Raw genomic sequence first — 27,993 nt, forward strand, 5'->3', positions numbered from 1 at the left:
TTTTTGGTGTTGGGAATTGAATTCAGGGGCATTCTATCTCTGAGCTATACCTTCAGCCCTATTTTTTATTCTTTATTTTCAAACAGTCTCACTAAGTTGCAGAGGGCCTTACCAAGTAGCTGAGGCTGTTTGTGAACCTGGATCCTCCTGTCTCAGCCCCAAGTACTGGTATTTTAAGCATGTATCACCAAGCCCAGCTAGTATAACAGCCATTCTTAACCCAGGCTTTGTTAGCAGAATCACTTGGAAAATTTACTAAAAAAATATAGATGCTTGGGTCTCAGCCTAAACCTACAGAATTAAAAACCTTCAAAATTAATTCTAAACATAGTACCTATGCATCTACATTCTTAAAATGCTCTGCAGGGGATTCTGATGCATACCTAAGTTTAAAAACTCATATCCTAGCCAGGCGTGTTGGTGCACGCTTATAATCCCAGTACTTGGAAGGTTGAGACAGGAGGATCACAGGTTCAAAGCCAGCCTCAACAACTTAGTGAGGCTCTCAGCAACTTAGCAAGACCTTGCTTCCAAATAAAAATATAAAATAAAATAGGTCTAGGGGTGTAGCCTGGTGGCAGGAGGCCCCTGGGTTCCATTCCTAGTACCACACACACACACAAAAAAAAAATATCCCCATATCTTTAGGGGAAAAAGACCCACTTATGAAACATAATTTTTCCCCAGAACATTTTTCTTTAGATTATGTGAGGTTGGAGTAGAGTATCGATTTATTGTTGCCTTTTCCCTTTCCCATGTCCTATACAGACTCAGAGCACACACACAGATGTACACATATGTACACACACACACACACACACACACACACACATACATACACCACTTACTTCATGGTTCTACCCTAGAATTAAAATGTGATAGTGGTAAGACCTGAAGGTAACAAATAAATACTTTATCAGGAAGATATGCCAGGACTTGCAGCCCATCCACCTTATGCCCAAATGCAAATAGATATTTCCCATTTTCCAGATGGAATCATTGAAAAATGTATTTCCAATTTGGAAACAGGTAAAATCAACACTTCCTAGGAAACATCAGCTGGGCAGATGCTAACAAACGTCACTGGTGAGGGTGGAGGCCAATCATGAAGAAGGGCCATGGTGGCTGCTCCTCTGCTGGGACTCTGCCTGCAACTCAGCCAGCACCTTAGGACTCACAACAGTGTATGCACAGTGGGCTCCAAACACCATGTGGATGCTTCATCAAGGTAAATAAAATAGAACAAGGAAAACCAGTGGCTATAATTTAAAATATCTTTTTAAGATGATTGGTTTGCTCCACTTCAAGTCTTAATGCTGTTTTAATAACTCCTTTCATTTCTGAAATGAAATGGCTTGATGTCTCCTTTTGGCTGGCAGCTCCTGCACAGAGAGTCAGTAACCCCCTAGTGGCCTTCACACATATCCCATTGTGAGGCGCACAACAGTTTTAAAATAGAAGAGATCCCTCTGGGGGCTGTGCAGTGGGATTTATGGAGTCGGCTGAGAATCTATACTTCTTTGTACAGAGAAAGTCTTCTGAGGCTGGTCACAAGTTTTACAAATGTTAAGAACTAATGAACAACAGTACCACTAAGTAGTTCCACTTCTTGGAGACAAAACAAAGAGGAAGAAAATACAGGGGGTAGAGGTTACATGTACAGTACAGAAATCATTGTTAAAAAAAAAAAAGTATTCATTCCAAGTCAGGCACAGTGAAATTTTGGTACAAGGAAACAGTCTTGACTATAAAGAATTTGCTTGAGAATTTTTGAAAAAATATAATTTTTGCTCTATGGTATAAAATAGCAAAAAAAAAAAAAAGAATAATGCCTTCCAATATTCTTCTAAACATTAGAGGCAACTTTGTACAAAAAAGTTCTTGGAGTTGGCTTAGGGAATTGTTTATTGCCCATATCCCAGCGGGGCAGGGCTGCCAGCAGCAGAATGAAGCCCCCCACCAAGACGCAGAAGCCACTAAAGTAAAATGCGAAGTCATAGGTCTGGGTCCAGTCATAAAACCAACCTGAAAAAACAGCAAGAAAAAGGTGAATTTTAGTGAATATTATTCACAGAAGTACTCTGAATAAATGTTTGCCGAATACTATTCATAGAAACAGTATGACTGTCAAGCTCATACTCTAATTTCACCAATTTTATATGCAGTTAGGTTCAGTGTGTGATAAAAATACACACACTAATATATATGCACTGAAACATACATGTGTGTATATATATGTATATATATGTATGTGTGTGTGTACTGATTCTAATTATATATATATATATATAATTAGAATCAGTACACACACACACACACATACACTTCTCCACCTACTTCCAACTGAGCTGTGCAAGAGGAAAATCTCTCAAATATTTGGACAAGAAGAAGCAGGCATTTTGAGTTTCTCCCAAGAATTAACCCAGAGCCAGAGAAAGTAATATAGACTTTCTCACCTGAGTCAAAGGGATCTCGAATAAATCATTACCATGAGATATTCTATGCATATTTATTGTATGTCAATCTTTGCTACTATTACAGTCTGGATTTCTATATCTGGAGATATTACAATAAAATAACAGTAAGCAGGGCATGATGGCACATGCTTATAATCCCAGCACGCTTGTAATCCCAGTACTTGGGAGGCTGAGACTGAGGATCGCGGTTCACAGACAGTCTCAGCTACTTAGTGAGGCCCTCTGCAACTTAGTGAGACCTTGTTTCAAAATAAAGAATAAAAAATAGGGCTGGGGGGTATAGCTCGGAGGTAGAATGCCCCTGGGTCCCATCTCCAGTAACACACACACACACACACACACACACACACACACACACACCAAAAAAAAAAAGAACAATAGGCAGAGTCAACTTGAAGAGAAATATCTTACCAATGATTGGTGGTCCAAGGCTACTTCCAACTCCAGCAAAGAACATTAATATTCCATAAGCATGGGCTAGTTTTTCAATCCCCACAGTCTTTGTAGTCACATACGGGAAGATGGACCAATTGCCGGTAAAGAATCCCAGGATGCCAGAAAGGATGACCAACGTGACATAAGTTTTGGCAAATGGAATTGCACACAAGGCCAGGCCCATGATTATTAAAGTAGCTACATAAAGATATAAGGTATTAATCCACTTGAAATCAGCCAGTATCCCTAAAAGGACCTTGCCAACTGCTGTCATGATGCCTATAATTGAAACAAGAGGCATACCAAACTCCTCTTTTTTCACATTTGAACTTCTTGCTACATCTTCCATAAGTAGCGAAGGTGGAAAACCTCCAATGTCAAAAAGAAAGATAGCAATGAAAAGTGCTGAGAATACTTTGTTTCTGAAGAGAGACACAGTCGCGCCACAATAGTTTTTATATAATTGCCACTTCCTCTTGGCAAGTTGTTTGCAAACATATGTGTGTTCCGCAACTTTCTTTCTGTATGTTTCAGGCTCTCTTGTGTGTGCCACTGTCATGAGGTTCTTCTGAGGCAGATTCTCCTGTCTCCAGCCACCGTAGGCTGAAGCATCTTTCCCCTTTCCCTCACTACCATGGCTCTTGTCAAGAATGTGTATATTTTCTTCCAGGTTTTCTTTTTCGTTGTAAAGGGAGTATCTATCCGGTACATTTTCCAGAGCTGTCTTTTCAGGCAAAGGACAATCTGAGGTCTGAAGGGGTCTCATCAGACTGCCACAGGCTAATATATTTAGGGCTAAAGCCCCCACAATCAGCAAGCACCCATCCAGCCCATAGAACTCAATCAGCATCCTCTGCAGGGGAGCATAAACAAAAAGGCCAACACTTGAACCTAAAAGAAAAATGGAAATTGTTTAGTCTCAGTCTCTTATAATTCAGGGCTCTCAGGACAAGCATTGGTAACATTATACTGGCAGTCATAGATACCTTCACATTATACCCACAGCATATTAAATATAATAATAATAGACGGGCGTGGTGGCGCACGCTTGTAATCCCAGCATTCGGGAGGCTGAGACCAGAGGATCGTGGTTCGCGGACAGCCTCAGCTACTTAGTGAGGCCCTCTGCAACTCAGTGAGACCTGGTTTCAAAATAAAGAATAAAAAATAGGGCAGGAGGTTAGCTCGGAGGTCAAATGCCCCTGGGTTCCACCCCCAGCCCGCAAAAAGAAATAAAAATATAAAAAATTAAAAAATATAGTAATAATAGTAGTAATACTGCTATAACATTTGTTTATAATTCAGATGCTGTTAAGAGCTTGATATAACATGTCTAATTCTTTTAATGATCCTATCAACTGAAGTGACTCAAGACCAGAAAGCTTGAGAAATTTGCCCCTAATCATAAAAGATATAAGTAACATGAGTAGGATTCATACTCAGTTTGACTCCAGGAGTCCATATTCTTAACATATATAATTGGGCAATTACCTTTTTTTTGCATTTATTATGTGCCAGGCTCCATGCTATAACATATGTTTATTGCCTTTGGAAAATTAGGTTTTCACATTTATTTTTGAGATGAGTAATATAGCTTAGTTTAAAGATGTTTATAGCAGTTTGATAGTTAAAATCTATGGATGAGTCACCAGAATGAGTGATTCGTATTTTAATGCACTTATAAAATGATGAAAAGAGTAAGTGGGATTTGGTAGGGTATTTAAGTTACAAAGTATCACACTAAACACCCTGGAATGCCAAACTGTATCGTTGCCCCGGCAGGATTCCAGTGGGACCAGGCTCAGGCATGCTGATGACATGAACATCAGTGGCGGGCATGCTGTAAAAACCCATCTTACCCAAAATTCTTATAAATAACTAAATGACTTGGAGTTGTAAGAAAATATTTCCTCTTAGGTGCGTCAGTTTTCTCTTCTGAATATTTTTTCAGAATATTTTTCAGAATTCCTTCATTTCCTGGGGGAGAGGGGATCTTTGAATGCAGATGCTAATTAATGGCTCGTGCTAATGTATGGACAGTTAAAATATTAGCTTTGGGTAACTACTAAGAGAGTAATATATCTTTGTTAACTAAGTAATAATAGAAAAATTATGATCCTTGCCTTATCTTTGTACAAGTGGCACATACTTCTAAATTAAAAACACTCCAGAAAACACAATAAAATAATTTAATAAAGCAGAGCAACTCCCACTACAGTGCATTAGCATCCATTAACTGTTATTTTTTTTGTGTGTGTGTATATAACGCTACCTCTTTGTGTAGATTCTAACCGAGTGTCACATCATTAGACTCTAAAAAAAAAACTCTTGGTGTTTTGAAAATTCTGTTTTGACTTTTGAGAAAATAATTTTTTCATTGTTTACCAACCAAGTTTATCTGTCAACTTCATGAAATACAAAGGAAACATATCAAATCAATTCAGTAGTCATTTATTGAAAGCCTATGATATGTTAACCAAATGATAGTCAGGGGAAATCAAATTAAATATCTCAACCTATACCCCATAAGAACATAGCCAGGGCTTAAAAAGATACCAAAATTCTTTCAGTGCAATGGAGAGTAAGTTAAGAATTTCATTGTGAAATTTTGTAAACAGTAAATCTGTCATTTTAAATCTTCAAAAATGACATCCTAATTGGAAAATGGTCAATGTAAAAGGCAAAGAAAAACAAAGCACTAAGTATGCTTTTCATCCATGTCTGGATTATATATTACAAAGAAGGAAAATAGAAACTGGTGCTCAGAAAGTCTAAACAGTAGAGATATACTCGTGTGCCAATTAACTCATTGAACCCAAGGTCAATGAACTCTTTCTGTAAAGGGCCAGAGAGTAAATATTTAAGGTGGTGTGGTCCATATAAGACCTGTACCAAATACTCTCAGCTCTAGCTCTGTAGGATGAAAACAGCCAGGTGCACTCCATAAAGGAATGAACATAGCTACACTGCAATAAAATTTTACAATGCATGCTGCATTTCACATAGTTTTTACATGTTCAAGAATAGTCTTTTTATGTTTTTGAATATAATTTAAAAATGTAAAACCATTCTTAGCTTGTGGGCTATCCAAAAACTGGCAGTAGGTCAACTCTGATCCATAGGCATCTGCTTAACAACCCCTATTGACTATGGCAAAAGATCGTGCCCTAAAAATTTGGATTTCTGTCTACATTCCTGTTTTAACAACTGTTTCCCTAAAAAACTCAGGATACAATTTCTTGTGTATGACAGCTTTTCTTCATACACGATTTTTGGGGTGACTTGGGAAAAAGTAAACATACACACACACACACACACACACACACACACACACACAGCTTTTTAGTTTGTTTAAGGCAGAACTACCTGTGACATTTTGTGCTCTTAACCAATTCAAAAAGCCAGTGGCATTTTTAATTAAAAAATATGACCAGGAAAATTGCTCTATTTTTTTATTCAGTGTGGCATAGCTCAGGCCTTCCACCCTCCCCTCTAGACTGAATGAAAGGCCAAAGCCACTCTTGCAGCATGCAATTTCCAAATTCTTAAGCATAAACAAATTTGGACAATAAAGGGACACCTAGGTCACCATTATAAGGACTAGCAGTTTCAGAGCCCTTGCCATGTACCTTACACAGATACTTCTTTAGATTCCCAAGAACTCGAAGTGATGACTAGGATTACTGTCCCCTCTTGAAATTTCAGAAAACAGAGGTGCAGAACAGTTAGGTATTGCCCAACACAAACAGCTAGCTAGAGAGTAACAGAATCAAAATTCAAAACCAGGCAGTCTGGCTCCAGGGTCTGTGTTGTAACTACCTTTTCTTTTCCCTCCACAAAATAACATCCTGCAGGTAAGACCCTACGCCCTTTGAGTCGTCATGCCCACTCTCAAACTCCCGCCTACTTGTGGGAGATGCTGGCGGGTTCCTTAGACAGCACTCCACGGATCCTGGACTCCCATGTTCTCTTTTTTAGTGTTTCTTCTCCCATTTCTGTCCTATCTGTGTCCTCTTTCTCTGACTTGTCTCCTCCTGAACCATGGTTTATCATTCCCTCCTGGCAATGCTCCCTTCAACTGCTGAGTAACTAGCCAGCTCTGTTCAATGTAACCAGGAATTTCCTTGTTGCCCTTGGGTGGCCTCAAGAACAAAACATTACTGTGGATCCTCTTGCCAGAACAACCCCTGAAGGTCTTCAGTCTATCTAGAAACCTGACCTCCCAGGAATGCCTGCCTATAAACAAATAGCTTATGTAAACTTACAGCTTTTGTTAACTTGGCAGCTATAGCCCCTAAATAAACTCATAAAACATTGGCCACAGACATTTTGATAAGTTCTCTAAACACTTTCACTGAAAAGTGAAATACCACTTAAAAAATATCTGGGGAAGCCCTGAAAGCTTTAATATTTAAATTTTATTTATTTATTTATTTATTTATTTATTATTTATTTATTGTAGTGATACTGAAGACTGAAGCAACTAGCTAACTCTCGGTTGGCTTGAGAACTATATCTCAATCCCTATTTTATTTTTTATTTTGAAAAAGGGTCTCATGAAGTTGCCAAGGGAGGACTTAAACAAGATTTTCCTGTCAGCCTCTCAAATATTGAGATTTGAGGTATGTCGAAATGAAGATTTCGACCCAGCTTAAAATTTATATTTTATACAGACATTTCACCCTTAGTCATCATCTTTTGATTATTAAAAGAAGAACAAGAAGAAACAAGCTGTTGTTTGAATATACACATAGTTGTGAGACATGTTCAGAAATCAGTACTTTAGACAAATTGTAAGTTCCACAATATGTGAGAAAGAGAAATGGTCAGCACCAGTCTTTCCAACAGTGACTTTATGAGTTTTCATCTTCCTTCTCTTTCACCTCAATTTCTCAGAAATAAGTATTCTATAATGTATTATCTGCCTCTCTTAGCAAAGCTTTCATCCACATATGCCTCTAAATGTTCTAAACCATGAGCTTCCTTTTTATATATTATGTTGCACATCTAATGTCCCAGATTTTTTACATATGCACCTTAGTGTTTTTTAAAAGCCACTCCCCTCCCATATTTAAAGTGGAAAATAAGATTTTCTTCTAGAAGTAGGGTAAAAAAATCATTTTGCTAGCTGGGTGTGGTGGCACACCCCTGTAACCCCAGCACTTGGGAGGCTGAGACAGGAGGATCACAGTTTGTGGCCAGCCTCAGCTACTTAGTGAGGCCCTTCACAACTTAGTGAGACCCTGTTTCAAAATAAATAATAAAAAATAGGGCTGGCGGTGTAGCTCAGAGGTAGAATGCCCCTGGGTGCCATCCCAAGTACCGAAAAAAAAAAATTATTTTGCTACCTGATTGGTAAGTAGTAACAGCTATTTGGACATATATATATGCTTGGTAACCTTTACCTTTGCTTATAAGGATAAATAATGACAATAATATACTTTTGAAAGCGTACCTGTTGAAATCAGGCCAAGTGCAAGACCTCTGCGGCTATCAAAGTACTGGCATGTAATGGTCACTGTTGCAGTGTATAATAAACCACATCCGAGACCTAAGCACAAGAAGACATTGCATAAATTAAGGCAAATTGCATTACTTCAGTGCAGAAGAAAAATAAAGGAAGGAACAAACAAACAAACAAAGAGAATAATCAAGCATCTCCAACAGAATGTTCTGGTACTGGCTGACTAAAACTTCAGAGTATGGGTCCCTAGACCCCCTCTATGTTGGCTGTGTGGCCCCCCATGGACAGGTTGGACAACTCTACTTTTCATCCTACACCCACTTCAAGCTCAGGGTCAAGTAAAAATAAATCCAATTTCTAAAGCATAAATGAATAGTGCAAATATAACTACTAATGGGGACTGATAGAAAATATAAATCACACACCAAGTAGCAAAATTTAACCAGACTTCCTCATTGGAAATCTGTTTCTTTTCCAAGTCCCTAACTCAGTGTTCTTCCTCCTCTAGGGCCTTCAAACAACTTCTAAAAATTTGGCTGGAGAGCAGCTAGCACACCCCAGTCTGCAAAACAAAGGCAGAGGGTAGGTCTTCTGGAATCTCGGTCATCCTCAGACTGTAAAATTTATATTTCTAATCTTTATCTTTTAGAGATGCGTATCAGCTTACTTTGGATTAATGTTTGGTGATGTATTTAATTTAGTCTAAAGTACCTTTGTGGGGGAGAAGGAGGCAAATACAATAAAATATTGACAATTGTTAAATTTAAGTAGTAAATATTGGTTGTTAGCCATACTATTCTCTATTTTTTATAACTTCAAATTTTTTCATAATTAAAAAACTCTTAAAACAAAATTCCCCTTTTTGAGTCCAAAGGGCAATATTTGTGTCCAGATCATCTCCAAGGTTCTTGTTAATCTTTTTCTCTCTGTTCAGTCTGTTATGGTCTGTTTGTTTTTCACAAATTTCTCCTTTGTCTCTAACATACTTACTATTTGCCTTTCTTCTGTTAACATTATATGGTTTTAGCCGGGCGTGGTGGCGCACGCTTGTAATCCCACGCTTGGGAGGCTGAGACAGGAGGATCGCACAGGTTTGAAGCCAGCCTCAGCTACTTAGTGAGGCTCTCAGCAACTTAGTGAGACCCTGTTTCCAAATAAAGTATAAAATGGGTCTGGGAGTATAGCCCAGAGGTAGAAAGCTTCTGGGTTCCACCCCTAGTACCACCAAAAAAGAAAACCAAAAACACAAAACAAAACAAAAACAAAACATTATATGATTTTGAAGATCACTCTAAAAACAACATATATACTACAATCTGAAAACTGAATTTTAACCACGGTTCATTAGGTGAAATACAGCATTCTTAAATTGGGTGCAATGACCCAATGGCCCAAACTTTTAATCCCAGCTGAAGCAGGGAGCTGGGGCAGGAAGATTGAAAGTTCAAGGTCAGCTTGTGCAGCTCAATGAGACCTTGTCTCAAAAAAAAAAAAAAAAACATAAAAGGGCTGGAGGAGTAGCTCAGTGGTTTAGCACCCCTGGGTTCAATTTCTAGTACCACAAAGAAAGAAGAAAAATAAAGACTTCTTAAAGAAATGAAATGGATTAAAAGAATTACACCTTAAATTTTTAAAAGGAAGTACCCTTTTATGTGACCTATTAAAAAAATACTAGCTGGGTGTGGTGGCGCATGCTTGTAATCCAGCATTTGGGAGGCTGAGACTGTAGGATCACGGTTCGCGGACAGCCTCAGCTACTTAGTGAGGCCCTCTGCAACTCAGTGAGACCCAGTTTCAAAATAAAGAATAAAAACAGGGCAGGGGGTGTAGCTTGGAGGTCGAATGCCCCTGGATTCAATCCCCGGACCCTCAAAAAACAAAAAACAAACAAACATAAAAAATACTATTGCATTGACTTAAACATTAGTTGGATTCGTTTATAAAATTATCATTACATACTGTATATTTCAAGACATGAAATAATACTGTTTCTGAAAAATCGGTTTTATGAAGCCAAAAATGTCACCCTTCACTAAGACTATTTCTGAAAGCCTTTGGAGGGAAATGGATGTACTTTTCTGTGATTTGGTTGTCAAGGCTCTGGGGAGGAATAAAAGGCATTTCTGATTAGTAAATGCCAGTGCAAAAAAAGTAGAAACAACAACTTATAAAAACTTAACCTTAAGCCAGGCGTGGTGGCGCACACTTGTAATCCCAGCATTCAGGAGGCTGAGACCGGAGGATCGTGGTTCATGGACAGCCTCAGGTACTGAATGAGGCCTTCCGCAACTTAGTGAGACCTTGTTTCAAGATAAAGAATAAAAAATAGGGCATAGCTTGGAGGTTAAATGCCCCTGGGTTTCATCTCCAGACCCGCCCAAAAAACTTAACCTTAGATTAGATAAAAATTTATTTATTTTTGGTACTAGGGATTGAACCCAGAGGCATTCTATGTTTGAACTAACCCCAACTCTTATTTTATTTCTTATTTGGAAATAGGGTCTTGCTAGATTGCTGACAGTCTTGCTAAGTTGCTGAGGCTGGCTTTGTGTTTTTGTTGTTGTTGTTGTTGTTTTGTTTTGGTGGTACTGGGGTTCCTGGAAGCCCTTCTACCTCCGGGCTACACTCCCAGACCTATTTTATTTTTGGAAACAGGGTCTCTTATGCCAACGCAGCTGGCTTTGAACCTGCGAGATCCTCCTGTCTCCGCCTCCCAAGCGCTGGGATTACAAGCGTGCACCACCACGTCCAGCCTGAGGCTGGCTTTGAACCTGTGAGGTCCTCCTGTCTCCGCCTCCCAAGCACTGGGCTACAAGCATGTACAATCAATCATACCCAGCGAAATAATTTTTAAAAATGATACCAAGTAGTTTTCCATTAAGATTATCTCATTTTTTAAATGTAGCAGAAATTTAAGATGCATTTTTTTTTTACCAAAATTTTTTTTAAAAAGTAGAAGATGGCATACCCCTTCATCACTGTATCAGGCAGACCATGAAACAGAGGTTAATAAAGACAGGTCTGTGGAGTCCTGCGGTTTCTAGGACTGACTCATGGAATCCGTGAAATCAAAACTATTTTTACAAGCGTACTAAGATTTTCTCTGCTTTTTTCCCACTGTGTCAATATATATGTTGATGGTGCAAAAGTATAATAAAATAAAATTGCAAAAGCCTTAGCACAAATCAAGGTGTTTGTACCAAACTTCATACTTTATAGGCTTTCCTACCACACAGTCACGGTGAAAACAAACAAGTATGTTTTAAATGGTTCATCTCGATTACAAGGACTGCTGCAAGGAAAAGTACTTAAGTACTTTAGTGGCCAGATAAAATAGTTTCAGTTTAGGTTAAGTTTTAGTCGCCAACTAAAATGGCCACTTTTCATATGACTCTGTTTTTGATCTGAAGATTGTCTGACAGATCAGCTGTGGCTTATTCACACTGGGCATTTGGCAGACACTCTTTGAAAACAGATTAACAAAGGAAACAAGTGACGGTAATTATCACCATTGATAAAATTCAAGTTTTCCAGTAAAATAACACAGAAGTTTAGAAAACTTGTATTTCCCCTATGAATTTGACAGCTTTCCAATACAAAGATTTTCTAATGAGCTTTTTAGTGGTATTAACGCAGTGGTTTTTGATGTGTCATAAAGAAATGTGTTAATGTTTTAAAGCTTTTGCATTACTCCAAGAACCAGTATTTTTCAAATAAAAAATTCACGATGTTACAAAATCAGGTTTGAGTAAAGAGCTAATCAAAGTACAAAATAAACAAGTGGATTTAATGTAGAAAAGTATACTGGTGTGGTATCAGGCTCCACATTGCAATTAATCTTTAGGAAATGATCTCTTACCTAGTTTGGGTATAATATCAAAGAACATATACAATGACCTGAAAAAGCAATTAAAATCCTTCCCTTTTCCAAATACATCTTTGTGAGGCCAAATTTTCTTTATATACTTCAATTTAAAAAAAAAAAGCATTTTGCAATACAATGAGTGCCAATGTAAATAGGAGAACCTGTGTTTTCTGTGAAGTCAGACATTAAGGAGATTTGCAAATATATAAAAACAATACCAGTCTCCCAGGGATGTAGGTTTGGCTCATGAGTAGAGTACTTGCCTAGCATGTGTGAGGCCCTGATTTGGATACTCAGCATCACACACAAAAAAAAAAAACAAAACAAAAAAAACACTCTTCTTGCTGGGTATGGTGGCGCATGCTTGTAATCCCCGCGCTTGGGAGGCTGAGACAGGAGGATCGCACAGGTTCGAAGCCATTCTCAGCTGCTTAGTGAGGCTCTCAGCAACTTAGTGAGACCCTGTTTCCAAATAAAGTATAAAATAGGTCTGAGAGTGTAGCCTGGAGGTAGAAAAGCCCCTGGGCTCCATCCCCAGTACCACACACACACACACACACACACACACACACACACACTTCTCACTAAATTTTGCTCTTTTTTTTTTAAAAAGTCATTTTTTCATAATAAATATCCTACTTATATTACCATGCCCTGGGTTTTTTATTTTTAAATGAATAAATATTTTTAAATATCATATCTTTTAACATGGTAAATTTTAATAGAATAAGTAGTACAGTCCATATAATCAAAAGCTCCTTGGGATCCCAAATAAGTAAATAAAGGGCATTAATACTAAAATATTTAGGAAATACTACCTTAAAGCTTTCCTTGGTTTCTAAATCAGTTTTGATCAGATTCCAGCAATGAAAAAATTCTTAGTATCAACATCCAGTATAAACATAATAAATGTTTATACTAAGCCAGGCTTGGTGGTCCACACTTGTCATCCCAATACTTGGGAGTCTGAGACAGGAGGATCGCAGGTTCTCAGACAGCCTCAGCTATTTAGTGAGGCCCTTTGCAACTTAATGAGAACCTCCTTCAAAATAAAGAATAAGCCAGGCATGGTGGCGCACACTTGTAATCCCTGCGCTTGGGAGGCTGAGGCAGGAGGATCATAAAGGTTCGAAGCCAGCCTCAGCTACTTAGTAAGGTTCTCAGCAACTTAGTGAGACCCTGTTTCCAAATAAAATAAAAAATAGGTCTGGGAGTATAGCCCGGAGGTAGAAAGCCTCTGGGTTCCACCTCCAGTACCACAGAAAGAAAGAAAGAAAGAAAGAAAGAAAGAAAGAAAGAAAGAAAGAAAGAAAGGGAAGGAAGAAAGATTGGGCTGAGGATGTAGCTCAGAGATAGAATGCCCTTAAATTCAACCCCCAGCACCAGAAAAATATTTAATAAATAAATAAATAAAATAAAAATAAATACTTGTGCTAATAACATCTGTAATAAATGAAGTTACTTAAAAACAAATGTATATACTGCTGAGATTTTGAAGCATAAATATGAGTAAAACATAATTATTTTCCTTTATTTAAGTAATTAAAATTAAGTGTATTTAGATGTTCCAATATTTTTTCCATACACCTTTCTCACACACCTCTGGTGAGACCACAACTCCAGAGGCCTCTTTCCTCACCTCTCCCATTTGCAGAAGTTGTCAGAATCAAAGTAGAGTCACTTTTGTAAAACCATAATTAAAAATTAAATAAATAGGCCGGGCGTGGTGGTGCCAGCTTGTAATCCCCGCACTTGGGAGGCTGAGACAGAAGGATCGCACAGGTTCAAAGCCAGACTCAGCTACTTAGTTAGGCTTTCAGCAACTTAGTGAGACCCTGTTTCCAAATAAAATATAAAATGGGTCTGGAAGTATAGCCTGGAGGCATAAAGACTCTGGGCTCTGGGTTCCACCCCAGTACCACCAAATAAATAAATAAATAAATAAATAAATAAATAAATAAATAAATAAATATAGCTGCTGGGTGTGGTGGCACACGCTTGTCATCCTAACATTTGGGAGGCTGAGACCCGGAGGATCACGGTTCGCAGACAGCCTCAGCTACTTAGTGAGGCCCTCTGCAACTCAGTAAGACCCGGTTTCAAAATAAAGAATAAAAAATAGGGCAGAGGGTGTAGCTCGGAGGTCAAATACCCCTGGGTTCCATCCCCAGACCCCCCCCCCAATATATATATATATATATATATATATATATATATATATATATGTATATATATATCTGAGAGGGAGTCGCATGATGTAGGCCTGATAACAAGAATTCTTCACAAAACACTCTGCCAAACCACTAGGTCCAATCTCCAGTGCCACTAAGTAGGTAAGTAAGTAACTAACTAACAATAATAAGTGTTGTAAAATCTGCTTTTTACTTCTGTGATGACTTGATCTGGGCCCTGCCAATAGATGCTGGGGGTGAAACAACTGTTGGTGAATCCAATCAGCTCAACAGAGCCCACCTGACTGTCCAATAGAAAAGGGCTACTTCTTCGGCAAGAAGACACAGAGGCCATGACATTCAAGTTCCTCTCAGCTCACTTTCCCTTTCTAACTCAGAGCTACACCCTCAGCCTTAATATGTTATTTTTATTTTGAAACAGGGTCCCACTAGGTTCATGAGAGTCTCACTACTTACTGAGTCTGTCCTTGAACCTGTGATCCTCCTGTCTCAGCCTCCCAAGTACTGGGATTACAGGTGTGAGCCACCATACCCGGCCCTTTTTTTGTTGTTGTTCTTATCTAGAGAGAGGTGCTGACATGGAAACCATACTATGTCTTGCAAGGAGACATACTATAAATTGTTCAAAAGTATCATTCCTTTCACACATTTAGATTCAATGAGCAGACATTTTACTGAAGCAATAATTTTGGAGAGGTTTTCATTGAAAGTATTAGTGGACATTTTCACTCCTTATAATTCATACTGGTGAAATGTTGTGTAATTCATGAAGTTGGAAAAGTCGCAGTGACCAGTTTCCTTACCTACAACAATGCCGTAGGAAAAAAACAGAAAGTAGACATTGGGGGCAAAGCTGCTCAACATCAGGCCCCCGGCCACCAGGAAGCCACTGAAGATTGTGACTGCTCTTGCTCCAAAAGATGACACACAGAGACTGCAGACAGGACCTTAAAAACAAGAATTAAACCTTCACTTACTTAACAATAACCCCTTTCCCACAGCCACATGATCCATTTGTTGTAAGTTCAAAGTGATTTTGGGCATCATAAAACCACAACAAAAATAAACATCTAAACCAGGCACTGTGGGACATGCCTGTCATCCCAGTTACTTGAGAGGCCAAGGTAGGAGAATCAGAAATTTGAAGCCAAGCCTTGGCAATTTAGCAAGCCCCTGTTGAAAGAAAGGAAGAAAGAAGAAAGAAAGAAAAAGAAAGGAAGGAAGGAAGGAGAGAAAGAAGGAAGGGAGGGAGGGAGGGAGGGAGGAAGGAAGGAAGGAAGGAAGGAAGGAAGGAAGGAAGGAAGGAAGGAAATGAGTTATTGATTTAGCCTAGGATACAATGCTCCTATACAGGAAGGAAGGGAGGGAGGGAAAGCGAGCAAGAAAGCAAACTGGGAGTGGTGGCACACACCTGTAATCCCAGTACTTGGGAGGCTGAGACAGGAGTATCGCTGGTTCTGGGTCAACCTCAGCAAACTAGTAAGAGCCTCAGCAACTTAGAGAGACCCTGTTTCAAATTTTTAAAAAAGGGAGGGCTGGGGAGTATATCTTAGAGGTAGAATGCCCCTGGGATTAAGAGGACGGAAGGAAGGAAGGAAGGAAGGAAGGAAGGAAGGAAGGAAGGAAGGATGGATTGATTCTGGAGTTAGATGTTATTCATATCCTACCTTTACTACTTGCTAGCTGTTTAATTTTAAGCAATTTATTTGATCTCCTCAAAAAAGTTTATCTCCCCCAAATAAATTTAGTTTAAACCTTTAGTTTCATCATCTGAAAATTGGAATAATGACAGTACCCATTTCATAGTTATACTCTGCATTGTGGGCTGACAGGCAAAAGTGATCATTCTCCAATTTATTCTGGTGTAAGAGGACAACTGCTGTGTAATCGGATTTGAATGAGAGTGAAATTCTTCCCCACTAGCATTGTGCCTGGAAACCACCAGAATTACAGAGCTATCAAAATACACTGGAGTTATTGAGCCCAACAGTATCATTTTTCATGTTAGAAAAGTAAACTTCTAAGAAGCTGTCCAAGCTGGGCGTGGTGGCGCACGCTTGTAATCCCAGCATTCAGGAGGCTGAGACCGGAGGATCGTGGTTCATGAACAGCCTCAGCTACTTAGTGAGGCCCTCTGCAACTCAGTGAGACCCTGTTTCAAATTAAAGAAAAAAAAAAATTGGGCAGGGTGTGTAGCTCAGAGGTCGAAAGCCTCTGGGTTCCATCTCCAGACCCGTTAAAAAAGAAGCTGTCCAAGTCCATGGTAGAAGAAAGATCGAAGATACTTAACTGAGTTGACAACATTTCAAGGTACAAATTATGATCACCAATTTTTAAAAAACCCACCCACTTACCTTAATGGTTAAAGACAGACAATACTAAGTATTATCAAATAGGTGGAGCAAATCAAATTCTCATACACTGCTGGCATTATCCTTTATTGCTAAACATAGAACACTGTGAAAACCAGAAGCTCCAGTTCTGGGGAGACACCCAATAGAATTACGATGCCAAAAGTCATCTGTACAGATGTTCACAGCAGAGCTATCAATGAGTTACAGGCAGGAAACCCAAGTGTTCATCAGCGGTAGGATATATGAGTAAGTTCTGATGTATTTTTACAATAGGCCATCATAAGTCGATGAAAATCAGTGAGCTACAACTATATACAACAGTATGAACATAATCTCACAAACTTATTTTGAGCAAGACACCCATTTCAGAAAGTTCAAACCATGTAATTTCAACTACAAAGAGTACAAAAACAGACAAAGCTGACTTGTGGCTAGAAGTTAGGACAGTATTTTCCTTTGGCAGGAAGAGAAGCCTTCAGAAGAGAGGGCACAGCCCAACTCCAGGACACTGCTCCTGTTCGGGATCTGGGTGTGACTGATGACAGGGGTGCATTCAGCTTGAAAAAGTGTACCAAGCTTTGCTCTCCTGATACATGCACTCTTTGGTATATATCTTTTACTTCTTTTTAAAGTAACCTCAAATCAAGAAAAGATGGAATCCTTCTACATTTTCACTAATACTAAGTGGCAGAGCCAGGACTCAACAACCCCAAACCCAACATCCTTTCTGATACCAGAGAATCTCTTAAACACATATATAAGACCTAATCATGACCATTGAGATGACCATATGGTTTCCAATGCCTAAGACTCTCCCACATTCCTCTCAGCCACGAACTGGGGACTTTTTTGTTGGGCCACAGCAGAAAAGCAGACTGATATATTTATATGACAAAATGAGGGAAATGTTCTGTGCCAGTTTTAAAAGAAAAATCCATTACAAAGACTAAACTCATTATCAAATAGTTGAGCTGTATATATACCCAATGAGAAATGCATACTTCAAAAATAGAATGGTTTTAAGAGTCAAATCTCATAAGTGGATGACTAACGATATCATGACCCTTCTCTGTTGTTTACCAAACTGCATTGACACCAAGATCCTGTGTCTATGAATTTAAGAAGCATAATGGATTTGAAACAGAGATTATTACTGCCATGCTTGAAGTTTCAAGTTGCATCCTCAAAATAAGGCTTTATTTGTTTATTTTTCTGGTACTGGGATTGAACCCAAGTGCATTCTACCACTGAGCTGCAACCCCAGTCATATTTTATTTTTATTTTGAAACAGGGTCTTGCTAGGTTGAGGAGAGTCTTACTATCTGCTGAAGCTATTCTCAAACCTATGATCCTCCTGTCTCAGCCTCCCAAGTACTGAGATTACAAAAGTGCACCACCACAGCCAGCTTTAGGACTTTAAACAAATGCTCCAATGCACATTAATTCAACAAAGAAACACAGAGTCAGGGTGTCTGAAGATGCAAAGGGTAATAATCTTCATAGCATATACAACCAAAACCAGTGCTTTAAAAACTGTATAATAAACCAGGGTTGGTGAGGCACACTTGTAATCCCAGTACGTGAGAGGCTGAGACAGGAGGTTCACAAGTTCACAGGCAGACTCAGCTACTTAGTGAGAGTGAGGCCCTTCACAACTTAGGCCCTGTTTCAAAATAAAGAATAAAATAGGGCTGGAGGTATAGAACAGAGGTAGAATGTTCCTGTGTTCAATCCCTAGAACTGCAAATAAATAAGTAGATTAAATAAAAATGTATAATATTATTATCTATTATATAATAGCTTTTAAAATCATTTTCACCTTAATACATTTTTATCTTTCAAAAAATTAGCTCTAAGCCGGGCGTGGTGGCACACGCTTGTAATCCCTGTGCTTGGGAGGCTGAGACAGGAGGATCACACAGGTTCGAAGCCAGCCTCAGCTACTTAGTGAGGCTCTCAGCAACTGTGAGACCCTGTTTCCAAAAATTAAAATATAAAATAGGTCTGGGAGTATAGCCTGGAGGTAGAAAGCCTCTGGGTTCCACCCCCAGTACCACCAAAAACAAAAAACAAACAAACAAAAAATTAGCTCTAGGAAGAAATACACAAAGATTATTTGACAGATGAAAACAACAAATAGCTGTTTTTTTTTTAATTCTCTATTTTCACACTGCCATCTACTGCTTACTTAGAGAAAAAAATTTCTTGATGTAAGAGATGAGTGACCCAGAATTTTAGAGCAAAAGGAGATCTTGAAATGGCCCAAACCACTTCATTTTTAAAATGATGAAACTGGAGTGCAGAAAGATCACAATTTGTCCAATGTGTCCACAGCAAGTCAGTAATGACTCAGCCAAGGCCAAAGTCAACCTAGAGTTCTTCACAGTTGAGAAGTCTCTCTCTCTCTCTATCTATCTATCTATCTATCTCTTTCTTTCGTATTGTGGATGAACTTTTGAGCCCTCTGTATGCTAGACGCACTCTACCACTGAGCTATACCCACAACCCTCAATCATTATCTTAATTTTTTCCTAAAAATCAAAATATTAGTGAAGAACACCAGAGTACTTTCGTTAATAACTTATAGATTAAGTACTTTTATAAATTTATATCAAGTTAAACATAACATTTATGATCACTTGCTGTTTTAAAATGTAGGGCAAGTGAAGCTGGGCATGGTGGCTCACGCTTGTAATCCCAGCATTCGGGAGGCTGAGACCGGAGGATCACGGTTCGCGGACAGCCTAAGCTACTTAGTGAGGCCCTCTGCAACTCAGTGAGACCTTGTTTCAAAAAAAAAAAAAAAAAATTTAAGTCAACTTATTTTACCCTCATCCTTAGAAACAAGATAATCTATTAGCTAGGTGTGGTGGTGCATGCCTATGATCCCAATGCTTGGAAGGCTGAGACAGAAGAGTCTCGGGTTCAAGACCAGCCTCCAGAACTTAGCAAGATTTTCAGCAATCTAATGAGAACCTGTTTCAAAAGAAAAAATTAAAAAATAGCTAGAGGTGTAGCTCAAGGTAGAATGCCTCTGGATCCAATCCCCAGTACCACCGTGTGTGTGTGTGTGTGTGTGTGTGTGTGTGTGTGTGTGTATGTGTGTGTGTGTGTGTGTGTGTATTTAGGGTATATATTCTAAAAATAAGATATATATATATATATATATATATATATATATATATATATATTCTATCCTCCTAGAGTTGCTAGGCAACATATTTTGCACAATGCTGATACATGCCCACAAAAAAAGATAAAACTGGTGTATTGGGGAAAACAGAAACAAATAACCCTATAAAGCAAAGTGAAGAGTGAAGAAAGAGTAGAGGAAGATGCTGTTTTGAGCACCACAATCTCTTAAATATAAAAAAATATAGGAAATACTTCCTTACTTGTTATCTGCAAGTCAAATTAACTAATATAATTCTCAGCCAATGAGGACAAAGAATAAGAAAACTCCAATTGGAAAAATCTCTTGTGATCTCACCTGAATTAGGAATGTGAAGAAAAGGAATTGATTCTAAGGAAGTCAGAAAGTAAGTCATGACTTTGTTCCCTTCGGTCCCTCCTTCTGGTAATTTGGGAAGATCCAATTTTTGCTGACTATTAAAGTTATTCTGGAAGTAGAGTGCTTTGCCTACCATGTACAAGGCTCTGAATTCAGTCACCAGTACCACCAGAAAAGAAAAAGAACCCAGAAGCATTACTTTCAATCTACTCCCCCAGCCCTTTTTGTTTCTTTTTTTTTTTTTTTTTTTGGTGGTACTGTGGTTCCTGGAAGCCCTTCTACCTCCGGGCTACACTCCCAGACCTATTTTATATTTTTATTTAGAAATAGGGTCTCCTAAGCCAGCGCACGCGGCTGGCTTCGAACCTGCGCGATCCTCCTGTCTCTGCCTCCCAAGCGCGGGGATTACAAGCGTGCGCCACCACGCCCGGCTCATTTTATTTTGAAACAGGATCTTGCTAAATTGTTGAGGCTGGCCTCAAACCTCCCGTCTCAGCCTCCCAAATACTGGGATTACAGGTGTGTGCCACCATGCCCAGCTCGAAAATGCATTTTGATGGAAGAAACAGAAACACTGCTATTTCCCAGTTTGTGATTATTATAAGGTAGCTTTGAGATATTATTTTCTTTGAAGAAAAAAAAATCAACCTCTTTTCACCTCTTTCCCCAAAAAGTTTCACAGAGACCTGAGAATAGGATACCCAAGTTAGCTGCATTGAAGCCATAAATTGGCCAATGGTCCAACTAGAAATAAAATACAGTGGCCACCGGGTTGTGGACCTCCAGGACAGGATTTTTTAATGACCGATCAGATGGGCCCATGAGGTTCCGACCCCAGCACCTTAAATGTGGGAAGCCCACAGTGTGGGCTTCTCCAAACTGACAGGATTCTCATTCCTTGCTCAGCAGAGACAGAGAAACTCAAATTCATCAACCTGAGAAGAGGAAGGCACGAAGAAGTTCCACTGCTGAAATCCATGACCTCTTCTGTACCAACTTCCTTTGCATGGAGGGTGGCAAGTGTACCCCAAACCCAGTCGTTATTCTCACCAATCCTGCCTGGAACCTTCTGGCACACCAAGAACCTAGCAATGCACCAGAACCCCTCGGGAAGCAGGAATTCAGTCTTCTCAAAGGAGTTCTCATGCTCACTCTGCCAGCGCTCATGACTCCTTTCAGGCAAACAGGGCTGGCTGTGTAGACTCACTGTATTAACCTGGGGATAACTTTACTGACTCATATTAGGACTCTAAAGGCTGGAGGAATTAAGGACAAAAGTGGGGTGCAGGAACTGTTAAATCTGCTTTGAATACAAATCTACAGAACAAAAGATCTCCCTGTTGTTTCAGCAGCTAGCTTGTCTTAAAAGCCGAGTCATCCTTCTTGAATTTCAAGAATGACATCTGGCCAAAAGGTGTGTTAGCTCATTTTAAAAAATAGTGAGGCCGTAAGAGTCCTCTGCTTCAGTTACCTTCCATTTCTCCTGTACCAGTCAGCTTTCAACCAGAGAAACAAAACCAGGAGGAAATGATACTAAGAGATTTATGGCAAGCAATTGGCTTGGGTAATTGGGCGGTGGTATTTCCTGGGCAGACAAATCCAGAATCCACAGAGCAGACCATCAGGAAAGACAATTTGCAACTTCCTGGTAAAGGCTGAAGCTGCAGCCCCAGGCAGAATCGCTTCTTCTGGGAAAGTTTATTTTTGCTCTGCAGGCCTTGAAATCCATTGAATCAAGTCTACCCAAGTTATCTAGGATAATCTCCTGTTTGAAAACTTACTATAGATTCTATTCTCAACTCTAACATACCTTCACAGCAATACCTAGCTTACTATTTAAATAACCAGAGGAAGCCAGGCGTGGTGGTGCACGCTTGTAATCCCAGTACTTGGGAGGCTGAGACAGGAGGATCGCATAGGTTTGAAGCCAGCCTCAGCTATTTAGTGAGGCTCTCACTCACTTAATGAGACCTTGTTTCCAAATAAAGTATAAAATAGGTCTGGGAGTATAGCCCGGAGATAGAAATGCCCCTGGGCTCTACCCCCAGTACCACTAAATAAATAAATAAATAAATAAATAAATAAATAACCAGGGGATGTGGCCCAGCCGTGTTGACACATAGAACTGACCATCAGGTCTCCTAGCACAATCCCTCTTCTCCAGCCAATTTTCTCCATCAGGAGCTGTCACCTGCAGCGCAGACTCTGGGCTGTGGCACCCAGGACAGCCCTCCTCCTGCTGTCTACCTTCTATCTGTCAGATGTAGTCTCTGAAGACCCGGAGCAGGGCAGCCCCTTAGGAAGTTGTCCCTGGCATTGATCACTGAGCCCTCTCCCGTACTCTGCCCCTCCCCAGTCCTTTCCGAGCCCCTCCCTTTGGCCTGGCATTCTAAATTCTGAAGAGAAGCCCCAACTAGATGGTTAAAATGTTATCTGGTAAATCTTTAGATTTACAGAAACCAGAACATCTGATGACTTTTGCTCAATGCCCCTCTTAGTCTTTACTTTTGTCTAAGAAGAACTTTAGGAACTGGTCCTAGGAGGCTGAGGTCTGTAGTGTTCTGTTCTGGTGAAGAGAGACATGCTCTGAGTAAGAAGACCTCACCCAACACACCACGCTCACCATGCAGTCTTCCTGCCCTGCTCCTCCTTTGCTTCCCTCTGAAACCCTTTGTGCTCCTGAGATTCCCAGGATGCAGCTTTGGGGAGGGAACCCCTCCAATCTTCTCAATAATACTGCCCTTGAAAAAACCTGATTCCTTCCTACTTGCTTTCATCTTCCATTGGTGGGCGGCCCAGACCAATCCTGGTAACAGAATCAGTGAAGGAAAAATATCAAAATGAAATAGCAGTGGGTTGGAGCTGGAGTCAGGAGGCCATAGTTAACCAGACTACAGATTCCTCTGCAAACTGAACCTTTGAACGTGGCTGCAGACACACCCATTCATGGATACAAGTTGGCCTTTATCACATGGTTAACTTCTGCTGACCTTGTGTACAAGGAACCCTTCCCCCAAATTACTCAGAGACCAAGACTGCACCCAATCCCTTTCTTATAAAGCAAGGATGGGCAGGCCTTTTTAGACAAACTCAAATAAGTCATATATACACCTGAATTTATGAGCAACTGTATATATGAATGTATGTGATGTTCGTCTTCTATCAAAAAGATGTCTATATGCAAATATATGCATGCATGTATAAATTTATCTTTTATCAAAGAAGATACAGAGATATCTATGGTTGTTTTTTACACAGCCTTATCAGAACCAAAGTTACTGAACATGATTTATTTATTTATTTGTTATTTATTTATTGGAATTGTACTAGAGATTGAATCTAGAGGCATTCTACCTCCAAGTTATACACCCAGCCCAATTTTATTTCTTATCTGGAAACAGGGTTTCACTAAGTTGCAGAGGGCCTCACTCAGTTGCAGAGACTGACTTTGAATCTGCAATCCTCCTATCTGAACCTCCCAAGTACTGGGATTACAGGCTTGTGTCAGTATGCCTTGCTCATAATTTATTTTTCATAACTTCCATAGTATGAATAATTTCACCACCAAAAAGAAACTTACAGTAGTCCTCACATATAAAAAAAGTTAAAGCAAATTATACATCAGAGAGCCATCAAAAATGTACAAAATCAAAATATAAATAGAGAAGGCTTGAGCCATAGTAATTTCCAACTAAAAATCACTGTTGAGACTTCAGGAAAAAAATTACAGGGCCCAGCCAGGCGTAGTGGTTCACACCTGTAATCTCAGTATTTTGGGAGGCTGAGACAGGAGGATCGGAGTTTCAAGACCAGTCTCAGCCATTTAGCAAGGCCCTAATGAGATCTGTTTCTAAATAAAAAATAAAATAGAGCCGGGGATGCAGCTCAGAGGTAGAACAACTCTGGGTTTAATCCTTGTTGGAAGCCATCTTAACCCATGCAATGAGGTCACCATTTCAGACCAGTTTAGCTATGTACCTAGTACATGCTAAGTGGAAATTGTCTGCAAGCAGATAAATTTCCTTGGACTGGAAGGGAATGGAAGGAGGATTTTGATGACCTCCAGTTCTCCCAGAAATGTTCATCTTGTCAATCCCTAAATTTAGCTTGCGAGTGCCACGCCCTAAACCTAGTTCATGCTTGCCTTTTCCAAAAACTTAAACTGTAATCCTAAACTTAACTGGTGACTTCCTTGCCATTTGCTTTATTTAAACCCTCAATGAACACCCGACCTGGTGGCGCAGGCTTGTAGTACCCTCCCCACTCCCTCCCACCCGCTTGGGAGGCGGAGACAGGAGGATGGCAGCAGGTTCACAATCAGCCTCTCTGGCTTAAGAGACCCTGTTTCCAAATAAAAATAATATAAAATAGGTCTGGGAGTGTAGCCCGGAGGTAGAAGGGTTTCCAGGAACCCCAGTACCACCAAATAATAATAATAATAATAATAATAATAATAATAATAATAATACATTTTTTAAAATAAAATAAACCCTCAATGAAAGAAAGGTGCTGGATACAGGAGGCCAGAAGTGTCATTTCTCTCCTTCCTGAACCCCCAAATGTTAAATATAACTCTCTCCAAATTATTATATCTGACTCTGTGTCATCTTTGTGCAAGAAGACTATTGTCAGGAAGCTGCCTAGAGCAGCGACCTTCTGTGGCAGGAACCACAGAATAATTTTCAGGGAGCTGCCTGGATCAGCATCTCCTGGCCTGTGATAAATCCTCAGTATCATACCAAAAAAAAAAAAAGAGTCATGGGGCTCAGGTGTGCAACTCAGTGGTTGGACATATGCTTAGCATGCACAAGGCCCTGGGTTAATTTAGCACAAAAAGTACTGTATTCTTTTTTTCCCCCCCTCATGTACCAGGGCCCCTTCACAGACCAACTGAATTAGAATGTCTGAGGGTCAAACACCTCATCTCGTTGATGACATCAGGCTCAGAGATGTAAAATGTCCGTGCAGACTCCCTCAGCTCAATGGCGATAGAGTTAAGGCCTTGAGTTGGCTTCCGACTTCCCCATAAGCTCCTCCAAGTACTTGTCCTCTCCCTGAATTCGGGAAGACTCTTCATCTTCCTAGCCCTTATAAGCCACGTCAGCTTCTTGAAATTGAGATCCAAGTAGCTGCACTGGACTCAGCTCTCAGAAGAGCCCCCTGCCCCCCAAAAAAGAAGAGCCCCAGATTTTATTTAACGCCCTGCTGTCAACTGTTTGAAATTCTCAATAATTTTTTAACAAGAATCCTGTATTTTCATTTTGCACCAGGACCTACAAATCATGTAGCCATTCCTGCCTAGATGTGAAGATGGCTGCCACCAGGCATGGTAGCATAAGTTTGTAATCCCAGGCCTTGGGAGACTGAGACAGGAGGATTGAAGGTTCGCGAACAGCCTCAGCTACTTTGAGGCCCTCCGCAACTTAGTGAGACCCTGTTTAAAAATAAAGAATAAAAAATAGGGATAGGGCTTGGGGGCATAACTCAGAGGTAGAACTCCTTTGGGTTCAATACTCACTACTGCAAAAAAAAAAAAAAAAAAAAAAAAGGCTGTCGCTTGTCCTGGAGACAAGGGATCATCCACCTAACAAGGTGAAGAAGGTGAAAAGCTGCCCTTTCCAAAGGAGAGTCAGCCCCAGATCTGAAAACACCCTAGCCTCAAGCTCTTAGTTTCCCCAGACTTCTCCTCCTACAGAATGACTTCCTGATGAGAAGCCTAGTTTTCCAGCTATGTGCTAAGGGAGATATCATTTCAATTATCTGTTGAGCCTGGATGGAAGCCAGGCTAATTGCATCTTTGATCAACTAAGTATTTGCTAATAACGGTGACTAACTAGAAAATATTTTAAAATTTCTCTCCTTTCCCTTCCAGGTTGTTTTCAAGAAATCAATCCTTTCAAATCCTTTTATTAACATAACAATTTATGATCCACTTGTACATTGACAATTGTATAAGCAATCCCTATTTCGAAAAACTCTTTGAAACAAGTCTTGGGCAAACTTTTCCAGCCCATAAGGACAGTATTATATCATTTGTTTGTTATGCTTGGTTATCTTATCTGTCATGGCCCGGATAATCCAACATTGTTTTTCAAGTGTTGGATGTCTTGTTTTTAATTTGACAAGGTAGAAAGCAGTTGCTCCTTTTCCCCCCAGGAGGTCTCCTTTAATATCCAAGCAACAACATATTTAAAAGAAGAAAATGGCTAATGTACTTTGTTGTAAGAATTTTTTTTTTTTTTTTGGTGGTACTGGGGTTCCTGGAAGCCCTTCTATTCCGGGCTATTTTTATGAAACCACTTTAGAACTCAAAACACCTTACAAATCAGCAGCTCAATGTCCCTATTTTCCCCCACAAAAATAGAAATCATGATTTGCTCAGGAAATCATGGCAAGTTCATATAATACATAGGAAGAGACTCCAGGGCCGCTGACCCTGTGCAAATCACCATCTTGGCACATTTGTGCTTAAATGCATTCAACTAAGTGAGGATCACTAAATATTATTGCAAGGTCACACTATTACTTCAGGAATTGAAGTAGTACATGACGTTGATGACAAAAATGAAAACCCTCTGTTGTTCTCCCTAAAAATGATAGAAATCACTATAATATAATAATGTATAAACATTTATCAAAATAATAACTTTGGAGACACAAAAATATAACACATATAGCTTACATATAACAAAATCCTTAATAATAACATTGTTGTGAGATAAGACTATACTTTGCTATGTTTAATGTCTCCTATGAATTTGTTATTAATGTAGGACATGTGATTTGACCAGTGTAGCTGAATCAGAGGAATAATCAAAGAGCCAAGCAGAAACTGCTCAGAGGACAGCAGAGCATCATCTGATCCTTTGGTCACCAGTGTGCCTTGGGCGAGTTTGACATGGCTGCCTTCATCCTTTGGATTCATTTGTACTTGTGCAAGTGTCCCTCAATAGACTATGAACTTCTTTATGGGCAGAAGCCAGGTGCTTTCAGTTCGTCTGTTCATTTCTGGCATCTAGCGTGCTTCCTGGCACATGGTAGCAAATAAACAAATGAATGAATAAATGATTGACTACCTTATGGAATTCCTGTGTTTTTACACCAATATATCATAGTGAAAGAGTGGTGGTATAATCAGGAAAATGTATGTTATACTTTTTATTTTAAATAAAGAGCCTCCCACATCTTGCACAATGTTAACGGCGCAGCAAATGTAATAAATGGATAAAGGGCAAGGAGAAGCATAAATTCATCCACTTACTTGCAAGCAGGCCGACTCCACTGGCCAGGGATCCCACCCAGGCTGTTTTTCCCTTCCCTTCGCCAAAGGCATCCAGCCATTCTATATACAAGACTCCAACAGCCAACGGGGATCCGTAACACAAAAACTGAGTGAAGAAGGAGACAAGCACAATGACCCAGCCCCATCCACCATCAGGTGACTTTTTAAGTTCCATCGTTAGGTGAAATCAAGGCAGTGTTTTCTGTTGGCCCTAAAAGGTAAAAAGCAGAAAAGAAAGCCACATTTAGAGTATGGTGGGCACAGTGTTTTGGATTAAAATATATATCCTCCTAAGTTAAAAAATAAAAAGATTCTCTAAACATATACATGGACAGGCACAAAATACCATTGACATCAAGTTAGTATTTAAATTTTCACCTAGCCGGGCGTGGTGGCGCACGCTTGTAATCCCC

At 39.6% G+C, this 27,993-nt stretch overlaps 1 protein-coding gene across 1 annotated transcript; it reads right to left on the reverse strand.

The window, feature by feature from the left end:
- Positions 1–1,846: 1,846 nt before the first annotated feature.
- SLC16A9 (solute carrier family 16 member 9) lies at positions 1,847–27,761 on the reverse strand (the record flags this gene model as incomplete). The annotated part of the gene is made up of 5 exons (XM_080694939.1): positions 27,560–27,761; positions 15,237–15,380; positions 8,368–8,463; positions 2,889–3,803; positions 1,847–2,025 (listed from the first exon to the last, which is right to left on the reverse strand). Exons 1-5 carry the CDS (start codon positions 27,753–27,755, stop codon positions 1,847–1,849), a joined length of 1,530 nt encoding a protein of 509 aa, XP_080551065.1. The 5' UTR covers positions 27,756–27,761.
- Between the last annotated feature and the right edge of the window lie 232 nt (positions 27,762–27,993).

Source organism: Muscardinus avellanarius (assembly GCF_963383645.1).
Source record: "Muscardinus avellanarius genome assembly, chromosome: 4".
In the NCBI taxonomy this organism is placed as follows: domain Eukaryota; kingdom Metazoa; phylum Chordata; class Mammalia; order Rodentia; family Gliridae; genus Muscardinus; species Muscardinus avellanarius.